This window comes from Diorhabda sublineata, chromosome 4 (assembly GCF_026230105.1).
Source record: "Diorhabda sublineata isolate icDioSubl1.1 chromosome 4, icDioSubl1.1, whole genome shotgun sequence".
NCBI lineage: Eukaryota > Metazoa > Arthropoda > Insecta > Coleoptera > Chrysomelidae > Diorhabda > Diorhabda sublineata.
The window spans coordinates 4051578-4069874 of NC_079477.1; the positions used below are offsets into that span (position 1 = coordinate 4051578).

At 32.9% G+C, this 18297-nt stretch overlaps 1 protein-coding gene across 1 annotated transcript in view; it reads right to left on the reverse strand.

Annotated features, from left to right (window-relative positions):
• The window catches only part of LOC130442694 (protein neuralized), a 92268-nt gene extending 74258 nt beyond the window's left edge, over window positions 1-18010 (reverse strand). The window contains exon 1 of the mRNA XM_056777021.1: window positions 17738-18010. Coding sequence (XP_056632999.1) covers window positions 17738-17765 — 28 coding nt within the window. The 5' untranslated portion in view covers window positions 17766-18010. The remainder of the gene's footprint in view (window positions 1-17737) is intronic.
• Window positions 18011-18297: the final 287 nt, after the last annotated feature.

The following is an 18297-nucleotide window of genomic DNA, read 5'->3' on the forward strand; positions in this document are numbered from 1 at the left end:
CCATGGAGAGATATCTTAGATGTTGGAGGCTCCAAATTGATTCAAATCCAGATATAAATGTACATGATGGTAATATTGTTTAAATATTGTATTGGACAATGGTATAACGAGCGAAACAAAAAATATATTCGCAAGAAGATTATCAGGTATTTTCGTATCTGTTCTGCTAAACATCAGGAAAGAGTCTTTGAGGATCATAAAATGTTAGTCAAAAGGCCGAATAAACAACTTATATGAATCTAATATGCTGCTGTTATTTAGGCATTTGAAGTTACTAAAAATGTCAGTATAAAATTTTTGGTTAACACGTTTCGCAGTCTACAATTAGCAAAATTGGAAAAAAGGTTCGTGAAACTTGACAAGTAAAGAATATTGAAAAACCAGGTAGAAATGTTGAATTTACTGATGAGAAAAAATTAGATGGACCTTGCCTCTGACAATGATGTAAGTAAATAATCTATTTTGAAAGTTTTGCATAAAGAAAAACACCATTCTTACAATATTCAGTTGGATCAGGAATTAAATGGATATGATCCTGATAGAAGGCATGAATTCTGTGAATTCATTTAAACGGAACATTAACAAAACTGTAGATATTGGAAAAGAGAAAATCCTCACTGGATGTGTGAGGATGACACTCAATATCCTAAAAAGTGAACTTTGGGTTGGTATCATTAACAATACAATTATTGGTCCTTATTTTTTTGAGGGCACAGTGAGGTTTATCTAGATTTATTGCTTAATTTTTTAGTGCCTATATTACAAAAACTTATTCCTGATTTTAATCATCCAAATAAGATAGATCGATCTATTTAGATGAAGCTCCATCGCATTTTGCTTTGCACGTACAGTTAGAAATTATGTAAACGAGGTTTTTCCCAAAACGTGGAACGATCGAATGGCCGAATAGATACTCCGATTTGACAATTTTCGATTACTTATGGGATACTTTAAAATCTAAAGTATATTTTATACAAAAGTTAGGATAACGTGAGAAATTAACAAAATAAGCCCAGAGGTCATACAAAATGGTTTACGTGAATTCCAAAATCGCCTCACTCGGTTATTGTCAAGAAGTGAATGGTGGTCATTTTGAATATCAAACTTAATTATAAAGTACATTGAAAAATTCATTCTAAATATTATGCGACATTTATTATCTTTATTCTACGTAAAGTTTTGTGATAGAGACATTTTCAAAATTATATCTATAAAATTAATTTTCTCAGATATGATCGCACCAAATTTAAAAAACTTTATATCGCTGAAAAGAGGACTAAAATCCCTTCCCACCCACAAGGTGCCACAGGACCCCCTGTGGGTGCTTATAATTCAGAAGGGGTGCTGGAGGGGTATCATACTGAAAAGTGTCAATTTAAATATAAAAATCGACCTGTTCCAGGTTTTTTTCACATAGTACATAATAATACTGAAATTGACTTTATTTTTCCTCACTTTTTCCATTTTTTTCAGCTTTCGACATCTCGTATAATAATTAATATCTACGCCGACTATTTAATTTTTATATACAACGTCACTTTTTCAATCTAAAAGTTTTACTACTAAAATAAAAACAACGAAGAAGAAACTTCTGTTGCTGGTAATGGATATTAGCATTTAAGTAATATCATCTTTCAATTTCACGGAAATTATTTTTCATTAACTAAATATGATATTGACCATATTTTACTATTACCGGATAACTACATTTCCAATATATCTTTCAGCTGCGGATGCCGACATCTTCATATCGAATAAACACCTTGCTTTCTTCTTCAATTTAAGGACACCTGCGATGACCTTGTCCCGCAGATGATAATCCTGTAAGTTTATTTACAACAGGTGGAAATAGCTAAGGATATGAAGAGTTTGCACGTAATAACTGTTACTATATTCAAATTTGTGAACAATTTTAATTTAAATCGGTTTAGAAAGCCACTTTCGGTATACGATTTGGTTGAGGTTTTAATTAATTACACAATTTAAAGTTAAAAACTGGAATATGGAAGTCCGTATTAGCCTATTGTACAGGGTCCTTCACGACGAGCTGAATCGATATGTGTATGGGAAAGTACTGGGACTAGTGTTCTGAAAATTTGCTTGCATGAGTTTTCCGAAATGCTCGTTTCAGTTTTCTGAAACTTCCGGTTATACCGCAATTTTTGGAATCCACGCAAAATTTCAATACAACTTTATATAAGGAATAATATACCTAAAGTCCACCGTTTTTTAATTATTTCACTTTTTCGAAATTTTTGGACACATGCAGCCCTCCATTAAAAAAATTATATTTCTAAGTATAAGTGAGTTAGGTCTAATATTTTTGGAATTTGGACAAATAACACTTACAGTTTTCAAAATCTGTGAAAACCTTGATAAAAATTTATATAGGGTGTTCAGAAAAGGGTGCCGAATTTCGCTATCTAAAATCTTCTGGATTCTACGCTTTAAATTGAGGGGACTTCGTTAGTAAATTCATATATCTCAAATTAAAGGTTTTTGTAGGAACTTGGTTTTTAATTGTCGGTTATCTGGAGCGATAAAAAAAACATATCAACAAACAAACAAACAATGAAAACGGCATTTCGAACTTTTTCACTGCAAGTAATTCGAAACGCCACTCAGTACGGGTTTTTAAGAAGAATCCATAAATTTTTGGAAGTTTTGTACTTCTCATCTTAGTGTAGTGTTTTTAAATATTTTTTAATTGACTAAAGTATTTTAATTTTTGATACGTTAACTTTTGTTATTCGTTGTTCGCCATCGGCAGGTGACAATTAAAAACCATGAAAATTTCAGTTTTTTCATTCAAGTTTCTACAAAATTTAAGATATATGAATTTTATAACGAAGTCCCCTCAATCTCAATGTAAAGCGTAGAATCCAATGGTAAAGGGAAAAATGGGGGTTGCCATTTGAATAAATTAAGTTTTTAGATGGCGAAATTAGGCACCCTTTTCTGAACACCCTATATAAATTTTTGTCAAGATTTTCACATATTTTGAAAGCTGTAAGTGTTATTTGTCCAAATCCCAAAAATATTAGATCTAACTCACTTATACTCAGAAATATAATTTTTTTAGTGGAGAGCTGCATGTGTCCAAAAATTTCGAAAATGTGAGATAATTAAAAAATGGTGGACTTTAGGCATACGATACCTTATATTAAGTTTTAATGAAATTTTGCGTAGCTTCCAAAAATTTAACAAAAACCATAGCAGTACGTTTAAAATAACGAAGTTTGGCTCCACTTCCGGTATAACCGAAAGTTTCAGAAAACTGAAACGGGCATTTCGGAAAACCCATGCAAGCAAATTTTCAGAACACTAGTCCCAGTACTTTCCCATATGCGTATCGATTCAGCTCGTCGCGAAAGAACCCTATACCTTTCGATGATCAATGTTTTATAAACTTTCATCTTAGAAGCTTCAAGAAAAACGCTAAAATCATTTAATATCCACAAGTATCTTTGTTCTCATTGTTCACGGAAGCTGCTTTCTGTTGAAGGGATCGATAAGAAGTTTTGTATCCACCTATACAACTATTCATAATCTTCAAAATATTATAAGGGAACAGGCGAATTAGCATTAGTTAACTAAATAGAAACCAAAATTATATTTACCTCTTATAATTTATTTCCTAGTGGGATTGTGGCAAAACTAAACACCAAAGTGTACTAACTCTAATATATTTCCAAGTTTTAGAAAAATGAAAATGTGACAAAAAGGCCAAAGACTTTAATTCTCGCTAAAGATTTACAGCTGCATGTCTACAAATTCAACCGACTTAACACCTTCTGCCAGTAGATCATGAACAGCGAGGAAAATTTACCAATTGGATCCTTGAACAACCTGTTTATTTTGCAAATAAAATCATTTTCAGTGATGACACCAATTTTCATCTCGATGATTTCCTCAATAGGCAAAACCGTTGCATCTGGGACTTAGAAAATCCACGTATTGTTCATCAGAAAGCTATGCATCCACAACGGATTATTATATGGTATGCATTGTGGCCTAGAGGAATAATTGGCCGTTTTTATTCGAAAACGAAAAAGGTAATGCAATAACAGTGAATGGCTAACGTTATATTTCTAAAAAAATACAGTTTCTTGTTCCTCATTTGGAAACTATTGATCTTGACTAAATGTGGTGTCAGCAGGACGGTGCCAAATGTTATACCGTGCGTAAAACATTGACCATCTTGCACGAGGTTGCTCCTGGTCCCGATTTGGTGACCAGAATTACCCTCCAGGTTCTTGCGATTTAACGCTAAGGCTGTGGGGTTATTTGAAGTCGCAGATTAATGTCGAGAAACAATCGAATGGAAGATATTTCCTTATAAAATCAGCTTCTTCAATTGTAAATAGAATAACCATATAATCGTTATTTACTGACGGGTTATTTCGTTGTATAAATCTTGAGCAGTAACTGTTAAATTTTTATCAGTATTAAGAATATTATTTTCAACTTTGTATAGACGAAAATAAAACCGGCTGACTGATCGCATATGCTCAACGTGTGTGTATCTCCAAGTAGTTACAATATATTATTAAATTTATTTTAGTGTCGGCTGCATCTGCCTCGAATAGCTTTTTCTCCCCTTTGACAGTTTCTCGCGTTCCAAATTAAAAGAATTGCCGAGTTTAAATTTCGGGCAGGAGTAAACAAAACTTTTTGAAAAGTCGTGTGTCGGAGAGGGGCGGAGCGGGTGGCTGCTTTTAAACCATATTTGCAGATGAAGGAGGAAGTAAACGGAAGCGGATATCGGGTTACAATCTTTGAACACGCGTCCACCGTTGCGTTTACTTTTGTTTGTTGGTACAACTAGACCGAAGCGTGACAAGATATTCGTAGGGAAGCAGGGACGTACTTTTACGTATAATTGATTATGTAAAATATTTAAAAAGATCACAAAAAACTACTGCCAGCAATCTCAATTCAACGACAAGATCTAATTTATAATATAGATATATTATATTATAAATTTAATAATAAATTTTTAGATATTTATATTATTTTAAAAGAAATACCACTCTCAAGTCGTAAGTAATATAAGAAGTACAGAAAACAAAAAAATATATACTTAATATAAGTAGACATTTCTCCGAAGAAATTTCCTCAATAAAACCTTTTTAATTTCCGAATAGCATACAATTAATCCTCCCCAATATACCTGATTTTGGGAAAAACCAATAACCTTCTACCTAGTCTTTGTTCTATACTTACAGGAACCTAGGTAATAAAATGTTCCGTACCTAAAGATGGAGGTATGGAATCAAGAAAATTCCGGCGACGAATTTACATGTTATTAGTGGCAACTCTTCTGCTATCAGTTTATATGCGTCCCTTTAGGCCCCATCTCATCCAATCTAGGTATTGGTATCTTACCAAAAATAATAAACGTTGATTTGGGTGCAAGATTATCTACATTCTAGATGGATTAAACATTCTATCAGTACGTTCAGATATTGTATATTTACACTAGTTAAAATCCTAAAACTCGCTCTATATTTTGACAAAATTTGAAGCAAATAGTCAACACATGATACCCTTGATATAGTATTTCTTGTGGTGACAAAATATTTGCGGTTATTTGATATAAATTTGCAACTAATTTGATATTTCTTGCTATCTTTTGGATGAAATAAAATTTGTGGTAGATTTTTTCTTTACTTTCCTGCAGTACTTTCATTATATGTTAACCGAAGAGCCACTACCCATAATAATGGTATAAAAACAATTAACAATGCCCTTGTTATGGTCATTTATTTTTTTAGTACATGAAGCACGCTTCCTATTTCCTATACACAAACAACTACTTAACATAGAAGAAGAAAGACACTCAACATCGACAAAACTATTCTTAACGAAACAATGTTTATTTTTATTCAATATTCATTATATATAATTTTTGATATTAGATTTAAAAAAAATCTATAACATATCCCGTTCCCGTGCAGCTGATAATTACGATAATAACATTCACGTGTAACCGATTTGAAGTTTGTTTTGTGCTTTAAAAGCATATGGTATCTTTTCAAAAGGACCCAATATTATAAAAATACCGTAACTTATAGTATCACCCAAGCACACGTGCCACCTTTCAATAAAAATACCTATTAGAAACAGAAATACCCGAAGGGGAAATGAACAAAATATGCGCATCAATTATCTCTTCAGACGATCAGAACCGGCTCAAGGTATACAATAACCACACGATTAGCTGCGTACTGATCTGAGCGTTCGTGTGCACACGAATGTGTGCACGTAAAATTCCTGTACAATGGCAAATTTACGCGTATAAGCAAACGCGTACGAAAAAACGCTACCTGTGGCTTGTCGGTTCTTCGGGCTTATGCACTCAGTCTGGAAGCAAACAATTCTGCCTTTGGACGACTAAGCATTATAAAGAAAATAGAAGCGCAAGTAGCAAATGGATCAGAGATGTGAGAACATATGATTCTTGATAGAAATTGGGATAAAAGTCTCACTGAAATGGGAAATTTCGATATTAAATATAATTTGTACAGAAAAGAGAATGAAAAAAACGGTTGGTGGGGAAAACCTATGTAGAAAAGAAAGTAGTTGCACAGCAGGCATAATATGAAAGTACCTATTAAGAATCGTTAATCCCACACACTAATACCGTAAAGAAGTACGATTCCTCGCACCAAAAAATGAATATTGACGCTTTAAAGAAATTTTTTCACGTGGTAACTAGAATTACCAACTAGAAACAGATCTCTTATGAAACTAATGTCAATTGTCAGTCTATTTAGGAAAATAATTCTTCAGAATATATTAATTTATAATTCGCAGTAAATTCCCTTTTATGTCATCTATTGACTGAAAATGGATTGTTCGAAGAAGCAATTTGAGTTAAGAGAATATTTATTCGTTTTGATACCTGCATATGTTGAAAATATCTGTCATCATATAAGGATCCTAACGACATGGTTTTGATGTCGATGAAATCATTTTCCTTGCTCTGATCTGCTGTGTGCTGAGAAATTTTTCTAGATAACTGTACAATAAATGCAATTTGAGAGTCATATTAACTAGTCAAACAAAGATTGTCGCTGTTTTTCGAATTAATTCATATACTTTTTGAATCCTTATCCTTAGTTGTTCATAGGTTATTTGTGGTCCATCGAAAATATTACATCACTCAATAAGTCGTGTGACTGACACACAGATGGCGCCGTCATTGTCAAATCCATATGACGTTTATGATGTCCCAACATTCAAAAGTGACAGCCATTTAAGGGAAGCTACTTTTGTTATTTTCAAAACAATGGATATAAAACAATTGTGTGTTAATTTACGATTGCTTATTGATAAGAAAAATACTGTACAAGCTCAGCAATGTCTACAAAAGTGTTATTCGGACTTTGCTCCATCGAAAAGAACCATTTTTTATTGGTTTGCTGAATTTAAAAGTGGATAAATTTTCTGTTGATTACATCCCCAAATTATCACCGAGCCTCCGCTCTATTTCACAGTCGAAATTATACTTATATCAAAATCCGTTCTTTCTTTGATCTGCGCACAGACACTCTTCTTTTTGGACCAAAAAACTCCCACTCTTCATTCGTCCAGTATTTTATGTTTAGCCCACTAATACCTCTTAATTTTATTTTGACGTCATAAAAGAGATTTCTTCATTACCACCTTTCCAAAAAAGCCAGTTTCTCTCAAACTCCGTTCCAGAAGTACTCAAGGGAAGATCCCTAGAATCATTGATGTGAATTGCTATCTCTGGTCCTGTTAATCGTCGATCACATTTACTGTTTACGTTTATCTTCAGTGGTTGTGATTTTTCGAGGCCGCCCTGAACGTTTTCTATCGCCAAAGCTCATGGCTCATTCAATTGATACTTCTTAGGTTTTACTCATTATAAGACAAGTCTGAACTACGAACAAAAAACGATGTCTTGATCCAAAAAGTATAAATTGCATCTCGTTTTTGCGTGCCTTAGGGCTAACTGGGACTGGACTACAATCATAAACACCTAAGAAATAATTCAAAGTTAGGGAATAATAGAGAAATCAGCTGGTACTTACAAATTTTAACTTGTCGCTTTCACCAACAAACTATAAGTATGAAAGAGTAAAAATTTGTATTATTTTGAAATTTAATAAAGATCTAGATAATAATAGATGCCTTTATTGTTAATTTAGAAGAGTTTACAAAAATTTGTTTTACATAATAAGTACCGAATTATTTTATTTTGCGACTCGGGTGTTTATTGTTTATTTCTATACCAACTAAACTTGAGTTAAATAGGATGTTTCTTTTTTTCGAAAGAGCTTCATCTTGAAAATAACTTTGAGATTGTACAAGCATTTGTGAGGAATAAAAAATACATAGTACTCTGAAAATAATTCCCTCATTATGTCCCAATATCCAGATTAGAACATAAAGTTTTTATTAAGAAGTTTTTAAAAAAGCTGTTTGGAACTATGACTTGTCTATTGTAATTCCAACAAACTCCCAAAATTAAATACTTGTATTATGATATTAGTCAATACCTGTCCAATGAAAAATAATCATTACCTCACAGCATTACCAACAGCCGATAAAGTAAGTATATTTTGGTAATAGTTTTTGACAGTTGGCAGTACTGTTACTTGTTCGGAATGACGAATTGACTGACGAGTTTGTCAGAGTAATTGTTGGAAGAATATTTCATTGTAATTTTTTAAAGATTACATTTTATTAAATCATTCCATCACGTTCAATTTTGATGGCATAGCTACGTATGTTTTTAGAGGTAAAAAGCTGGCAACGAATGGTTATGTTGCGAAGTTTTTTAGGTTATGATTTGTTTTGTCATTCCCTCATTTTGAATAAAAGTAAGGGGATGATGAGTTATGATGTAATGATTTTCGAACTAGATCGACTCGGTTTTCGTACAAACTATTGAATTACTATTTTGCTTTATTTCATAATTTGTAAGTTAATATAACCTAGTCTAGTTTTAAATATATTTGAAAAATAAATCCTAAGATTTCATGAAAAATGAATATAATCATCATTTCAATATTTCCTCACATTTAAATCGTCCAAACTCATTTATTCTGGGAATCAAAATATTTTCCACTCCTAGTAAGATAAACAGTAGATAAATTTAAGTATTTTTCATTAATTTATTAATAGGTAATTTCGAGATTTCATGAGAATTACCCATAAATTGAATTATAATACAAAAATAGTGTACTGGAACAAATTCTTCAAACCGGTACTGTACTTTTTAATCTCTCGAACCCAAAATGTGCATAATAATGCGAGCCAGACGACTATATATATGTATGTACGGAATGGGGTGAGCAAATTTCGATATTCGCCGATGAAGAGAAGGTGGATGAAGGTATTTTTGTTTGTTGGTATAACGGGACCAGACGCGTGTCCGAACGTCGGTCGGACTGGCAGCTGGCATTGTACCTTTATGATCCCCCCATATATGGTTTCCTAATGCATAAATAAATTTTTAAGAATAACCAGGAACTTCTGGCGAACTCATTATTATTAAGCAATGCATAGGTGAAACATAATAGCCCAAAAATCTTCAGAAGCAGATGTGTTTGTTGTCAATGTTTTCCAAAAATTACTTGATTTCGTTAATGATGTTCAAAAACTATATCAACATATCGTCACTGTTATAATCGCTATTAACACATTAATGCTCATAACTATGAAAGTGTTTAGAGTGGATGTTTGTGTTCGAAAATTATTAAATATGACCTAATAAAATCTTTGAATTGTAGTTTATAATTTTGAGCAAGGGTCTTTGGCACTTATTAAAATGAAACAAAAAACATAATATTATGTTTATTTATCGAAAACAGAAGTTCCCATACTTTTTTTCCTCGTGGACCACTTTCATTTACAACAGAGGTGTCAAACTCTGCTATTTATTAAATTTTGAATTCGTAGATTAACCAGATTCAAAATAAAAAAATGAACTGAATTATTATAACATTTTATTTATAAATTCATATAAGTATATAATTTTCCGTTTGTAAAAATCATATCAAAGTTAAAATATTGTAGGTAATTATGTTGAGCTCGAGGATCCAGATACCTGACTTATCTTGTTTTTGACAAGCTCATTCGTAAGTCTTGTACGATGTTTGTTCGTACAGTATACAGTATTTAAGACATCCATAGAGGAATCGAATGAAATCTAAAAACTCTAAAAAACGTGATTCTTCTTTCTGTGACACATTGCGATCGCAGGCCTTGTTGATATGGTCCAGGGGCCGGAAGCGGCCCTCGGGCCGTATCTTTGATATGACACCAACTCGTCGAAAAATCAGATCTAACTATGGAAATTCAAGTACACTTCCGTAGACCCCTAGAGGTGCGCCTGGAACACATTGAGAATAACTGATCTGAAGAAATTTGGAATAAAAAATTTTAATGTGAATGAATTTATAAAATTCATTAAAAAATTTATCGAATGGAACTAATAATATCTGCGTCCAAAACAAAGTGTATGACCACATCCAAAACTCCGTCAAAAAGTAAGCTAGTCGTAGACGACCAGATAATTCACCAAGTAATGAAATTCAAACTGAAGCCTTAAGAATAGCAGCATGTTTTAACGAAACCATATGGCGAAATAAAAATATCGGAATAGAAGTTAAATCGAGAATATACAACGCCACGGTTAGACCCATAATGACCTATACCTCAGAGACACGACCAGAAACGGCGAAAATCAAACGGCACAGAGGAAATTGCTACGCAGGATAACCGGAAAAACCCTACTGGACAGGGAAAGAAGTGAGAACATCAGAAGATGACGGCAAAATAGATGACGTCAACGAATAGGTTCAATCGAGAAAGAAAGAATGGAATGGACACATAAGTCGTAAGGATAACAACAGAATGGTCAAGATAACGAAGGACCGAAGGAGTACCAGCCGACCCAGAAAAAGTTGGAGCGACAACTTTGAAGCGGGATAGGAGGCAAGGATGTCGAAGATAAAACAGACGTCTATGTCTAATAAACGGAAGAAGAAGAAGTTAATGGAGCTCGACATCACTCGCAACCTTTTTTTATTACATACGAAGCATCTTCTTTTTGTCTGTTGGCAGACTATCAAGTGAAACAGTACACAGAAGCTCTTTTAAGCTCAGCAATTTTTTATTCCCTTTCATATTTCTTTAGGAGATACTGTCAAATCTCTCGCCTAAATTGGAGATTCGTAATAGTGGCTACTTGACTAGCATTGGCAACGCATAAATCAATCATCCACTGCAATATTTTCACTTTTTCTCACCCATAGCTATTCTGTACAGTTGATCTGCCCTCAGATATATTGAAATATTCTTAGCCTACTATAGAACCAAACAAAATTTTAATGTCAAAATATTTTATTATTCAACATATTCACCTCTTAAATGGATACATTTATTACAGTGAACCTGCAACGTCTCTAAACCTTTAAAAAAAATGTTTTTTCTGGCTCCGCAAACCAGACCTTCACAGCTTTTATTACCTCCTCATTGGAAGAAAATTTACGGCCTTTTCAACTTCTTTAAGGGGGGTGTTCTAGTAATTTAAACCGTAAATACACGAATTTTTTGCATGGCAACATGAGATTTGTGTGCAGGGGCGTTGTTCTGCAAAAACAAAACACCTTTGGATACCTTTCCGCGTCTTTTTTGCCGTAGGGTGGTCAGTAATGTCGAATAGTAATCTCCAGTTATTGTTCTAACCTTATTAAAAAAATCAATCATGATTACTCCACGGCAACTCCAAAAAACTGAAGCAAGAACTTTCCCAACATATTTTTGAGCATGAAACTTCTTAGATCTTGGAGAACCAGAGTGTCGCCATTCCATCGATTGTTGCTTTGTTTCTGGATCGTAGAAATGTACCCAAGTCTCATCCATAGTAACAATTCGATTTAAGAAGTCTACATCGTTTCCAAATCGAGCACAAATCGAACGCGATGCTTCTACTCCTGCACGCTTTTGGTCAACATTCAAACATTTGGAGATCCATTTTGCAGCAATTTTTCTCATGTACAAATTGTCGTGAACTATATGATGAACGCGTTCGTCCAATTCGACGGTCTGATAGAATCATATCATGAATTGCATCGATATTTTCGGGGATTGACACAGAAACTGGCCTTTCCGATCTGTCATCATCTTCAATGGAAAATTTACCTCTTTTCAAACTTGCAGTCCAAGTTTTCACGATCGCATAAGAAGGACATTGATCACCGAGGGTATTAAGCATATCTTCGTAAATCTGCTTACTTCTTAACCCTTTTAAATAGAGGTACTTGATCGATACTCGAATTTTTCGATTTTCACAATTTCGTTGGACATCTTTTTTCTTTCAATTTATTGCGTAACTCTATTTCACTGTTTTGACGTCAAACTTTACACTTACACTTCTAATAAGTTATTGTTCGTTGCTATGGTAACGCAATATTTTGTTTATGTATGTGATATACATTTTTATTGCATTCGGTTAGACGACATCCATTTTCATTAATTTTTAAAATACAGGGTGTTACGATACTTAATGCAAAAAATTCGGGAGTGAATACATGACCTGAAAATAATTATTCAATCAATTCTCTAACAATAATCTACTCTTTGTTTAATTAGATAAAATTTATGGTTTGGGAGATATGTAGATTTTTAGATCGTTGTACTTGCCAAGGAAACCGTTCGCCATAAAGAGACAATCTGAAGAAAATTATCATAAATTGTAATTACAGGAGGTATTAAAATACAATTAAACATTTCTAATTGAACTGCATACTGTCGAATATCGTGTTACTTGCATGGGGAAAAAATTGAAATGTAGAAAAATTTAGTTGGTTAGCTTACAAGCTTTTAAGATATTCCCAAAAAAATGAATCCATTTTATCTAATTCAGGGGAACGTGGTGGCAATGCAAATGAACCTCCCCGACCAATCCACCTATTAGGAAAAATGTTATTAAGACGATTTTTTTACATCATTTAGGAAATCGTGCACGAACCATATATCTCTGCGAATGTTTACTTATTTAATCATTAATTCTTTAAGAAGTTTGATTCTGTTTAATAAGTATTTTCAATAAATAATTACAATTTATGATGATTTTTTTCAGAATATTTCTTTATGGCGAACGGTTCCCTTGGCATGTACAACGATCTAAAATCTACATATTTTATAAACGATAGCCTGGTTTGGTACTCTCAACCCAAGCTTTATAGCCAAAATCGTATGTTTTGATGTCCGGATGCGTACTGTAAAAAGGTTTCATTCAATGCATCAATTATTGATCGCAGTCATTTGTTCCCATTGAGGTAGTGCGCTGTTGTCAGATGCATGAAAAAATCTGCTGCATATCTCTTCAAATCCATTATGCATCATCGATTGCTGTACTAATGAATTATGCAGATATTCAGCTTCTTACCAAAACAGTCTGCTGGGTGGTAATCTTTGCTTCAGACTACAAATCCTAAATTTTTTTAAGTAGGGTATTTAAATGTATATTTCACGACTTCTTCAATAAATAATGGGACTCATGAATATGTCAAAAAACCCTATATGATGGATATGTCTAGATAGGGAAAATAGTGGTACCTCGGTACCATTCCAAGAAGTGAGAGAAGGAATACGATGACGATGACATTGCATAATAGATTATTTTTTAATCTGGGGGGGCCATTAACGACCTCTTTGGCATTAATGGTTTGATGAACAGCCAATCAAAATTTAGATGTAAAAATAAAAATGTTGGTAAAAAATTGTCAAGAAATATAATTTAATAGAATAATCAGATGTGATTTTCGACAGACAGATATGTCGTTTCTTAAACTATTCTGTGAATCCAACAAATCCGCCTTCATTTTCAATTCGTGATCTTGTAGAGTCAGTCAACTAAAGCGAATTATTCAATTTAAAGATAATTGCTCTTAAAAAAGGTCTAACATCTAACCTATGACCCCTCCAATTTTACAATAGAATTGAAAGAACGGCTGTAAGGAAGTTTTAATCAACCTCACGTTTTATACCAATTTGTCACTTGTTTTTTTTTAATACTAGTTCATGGCGAATCACGAGACACGAACTGGAAGAATCTTAGTGATTTAGTTCAATTGAAGACGCGTGATTCTAATTTTTATAGGTACAAATACAATCGTATTTTATTTAGCAATAAATTATTTGTAAAACGAACTGGTTATTACCGGTAATTAATAGTCCATTTGGATGAATAAGAGAGTATGAAAATAATAAAGCATTCGTAATCCATAGGCGTACCACTTGGTCAGGGCCGGATTAAGATTTTATAAGGCCCGGGGCTAAAGTAATGACGGGGCTCTCTTAAGGAATTCGGAAGCTCGGAAAAACAAGACTAATAAAAGTGATAGGCATTTCCAATAAATTAATTATATCACATATTTCTTGTACAAATAATTATTACATATATTATATCAAAAGTATATATTATAACTATAAAAATGTATACAAAAAATGTTTTTTTTTGGACCTGGGGCTATAGTCCCCCCAAGCCCCTAGCTTAATCCGGCCCTGCACTTATTTAGTTAAAATATTTTTCAAGTTTTACCTCGGGTATTTTCGTATGAAATAACATTTATATAAGTATAATGACTACACCGGGTGTAAACGGCTTGAAGTAAAAAAGTGCAATTTTTTCTATAATGTTTTATTTTTCCACAATATACGTTAAGAACACTGGGTCATAATGGTTATATAGGTATAAGGGTTTAAACTTTGATTTCTAAACAACGTTACGTTCATAAATAATCATTTTAATGTAAAAACTACTGCTACAAATCCGAATCAAAACTGCAACTAGAAGATAAACTGCCGCAACCAATATTCACAACGAGTGGTTCGATCATTGCATCAAAAAATATGTCCAGCTTCCACATTTTCTTCTTTAATCGTATAATTTACTGTCTTTTCTTAGTAGCTCAGCCATTTTGACCCTTGGAGGTAGTGCGCTGTTGTCAGATGCATGAAAAATCTGCTGCATATATCTTCGAATCGATTATAGCTCATCCATTGTAATACCAGTGATTTATGCAAATCATTTCATCAAAAAATATTGTCCAGCTTTCTCTTTTTCTTTAATCGTATAAATTACTGTCTTTTCTTTGTGGCTCAGCCATTTTGTTCTCTTGAGGTAGTGCGCTGTTGTCAGATGCATGAAAAATCTGCTGCATATATCTTCAAATCGATTATGCCTTATGGATTGCAATACCAGTGATTTATGCACATCATTTTATTAAAAAATATTGTCCAGCTTTTTCTTTTTCTTTAATCGTATAATTTACTGTCTTTTCTTAGTAGCTCAGCCATTTTGACCCTTGGAGGTAAATTTCTCCCTTTGTCTTTACTAATAACAGTCCAATCGGATTTAGTTCAGAATGATTTTATGGTGATCTAACCACCGTCATTCTACGATTTTCTGCAGTTTCATCTATTTCATATTTTTTTCAATTGTTCTTTATGATGGGAACATAAAGAATTTAGTTCTTTTTTCACAAAACCGGAATGGAACACTTTTGCATGTATTTGAATCAATTGTTAAAGCATTTTTCCCTTTTCCATTGAGGTACCTCCGATTTGTGATTTGAACGTATCAACCGCTTTTCAGGTGTAGAAAAACGATGACCTCGCAATTTATTCTTGATTTAAGGGAATAAGAAGAAATAATTGGATATCAAACAAGGCGGGTGACCCATCAATTCGATGTTCGATTCCTCTTCGATTGGTTTTTCTGATTTTTTCGAACACTTCTGGCAAACAAATGCTGGTGTACCATTCAGAATTTACCGTTCTGGAACTAATAGAACAGCTTTTGTTGCAGTTAGCTCGTCTTGAAAGACCCATACAGTCGATTGTTGTTTAGTTTCGGGTACATATATATAGATCCATGATTCGTCGCCTGTTACGATGATAGACGTCGTTCGAAGCACCAACCCAACGTGAGCACATGAATATTGAATGTAAGCGAGTGGACTAATGTCCAGGTATGCTTCAATCTAACGGTATGTCACATGACGATCTTGTGATATCAGCTTATGCACATGATCGATTTTTTTTCTGGCCCAACAGCCGATTCTGAACGATCTCCAATAAATAAATCCTGTAGTGAAGTGCGTCCACGATTGCTCTAGATGGTGTCTCATCACCAAAAGTCGAAGCTAGTTTATCGGCACACTGTTATTATTTTAATCTACGTAAAGTCATAGAAAATACTCTCACGAAAATATTCGTGATTTATTTCCATTTTTTGACGACCAAGATGAATGTTCCAGTATCTGAAAACGACTCAAATAGCACTCGTATGACAACACGTTCTTAGTACGTTCACCATTAAAAATGTCAAACTTTATAATGGCAATGTCTGATTTGACATATTCATATCAGTGTTGCCATATTTCAAAACTTAAGTAGCAATCCTCGTATACTACACTGCCACCGCCATTTTCCGGATAATTAATGAGCTTTTACAACAGTTTTTACGTACATTTATTTCATATTAACAACAACTGAAGCTTGGTTTACGGTACTTGTAATTCATGTAGAAAATAAACGGTAAATTTAAATTAAAATTCGTCAAATCTAAGTTCTTAGTTTAGTTCCTTAATTTTGTGAGGTTATGAGCACAGAATACGTCAGATAAGTCTGTATTGGTGGTATTGTTTTGTTTACAACACGCTTGTTCTTTGTTTATGGAAATATTATTAGCGTTATTGCTTATTTTTAAAACTGATATCAAGAAAATAGGAGAAAGAATTGATTGGTTTAGTGTACCGCCAAGAAAGTTAGTACAATTTATTTTCGCCATTTTAAATTGCATTTCAATATGATGAAAGTTTTCGCAAACAAATTACGAGAAATATACAAACGCCATCAACAATAAAATTATCTTTGTAAAAAATAAGATAATAAATCATACGACAAAAATAATGGGATATTGTTAGTTGAAAGAACAATTAAAAACAAGCGAGAACACAGTACGTGGACTCGAGTCGCCCACGGCAGGAAACTTCGAATTTTTGATAACAAAAGGCAATCGAAAAGACAAAAGACTACTGCGTTTATTCCCCATGTTGACTGCGATGATGGTTGATGAAGATAAAGTGGAATTGATGATTACGCCGGAAATTACATCAACTCTTTTCGATCCCCTAATAATTTCTTTCATACATTCTTTTACTTGGAGAGGCAATTAAAAAATTATTCTCATTTTTACTCCCCCACATAGTTTCATCTAAAGCAGCTGAAACCGCCAACGCATTGGGAGTAAACCTTATTATTTGAATATTAACGTCAAATTTATTGCAAAAAATATGTCTGAGGAATATTCATAAAACTTTAATATCTATTTTATAATAGAGAATCTTGTAATAATATTTACATTTTACGTAAAATTCATTTAATTAATTATAAAAGTTTGGATAGAATTCTTATATATCAGTGTAAGTTTAAATTGTAGGTGTCATTTTATATATGTAGTCGGATAACAATAGAAGATTCCATGACAATGCATATATGTCCATTATTTTCACATTATTCGATTACTTCTTTATAACATTTGCATTTATATCAGGTTACAAAGCTATAGGAAATGGAGAATTAAAATGTAAATACTAATTCAAGAGAAACATTCCTAACCTCAAATTGAAAGATTTTAATAAAGCGTTGTCATGCAATAACATGAATAAATAATAAACTAACTTACTTGGTATGCCGCTTGCAGTTTGACCCATAATATTACTAGGAAAATAAACCACACAGCACAAGATAGGTTTAAAATATTTGACACTTAATTTTAACAGCCATAACGATTCTACGCAATGATTTTATTAAAATGAGGAATCACATTCACTATATTTAACTTGACAATCAGCGCTAGTTATTTATATTTTAAAGGTTATTACTATGAAATAAAAATCTTGCACAAAATAAAAACACTTTAAAAATCTGTTATATATGAAGTTAGATTTAGGAATATAAATATGAGAAATGGAATGTCACTTCTTCTTTTTTAAACGACAGTTTTTATATTTGATACGTGTAATATTGTTAACCTATTATATAGGCAACACGTAACACTAATACAGAGTAAATCCGGAATCATCAATTAGATTAAACAAAAATAAGAATAATTATTTTTGTATGAACTAAATATATTGATATATATTTTGCCCACATCATTTCACAACGCAATATAACGAAGGGTGTTATAGAAATATTTAAATAATAAAATTAGTCCCCTTGTGCTCCAATTTCTATGAAAAT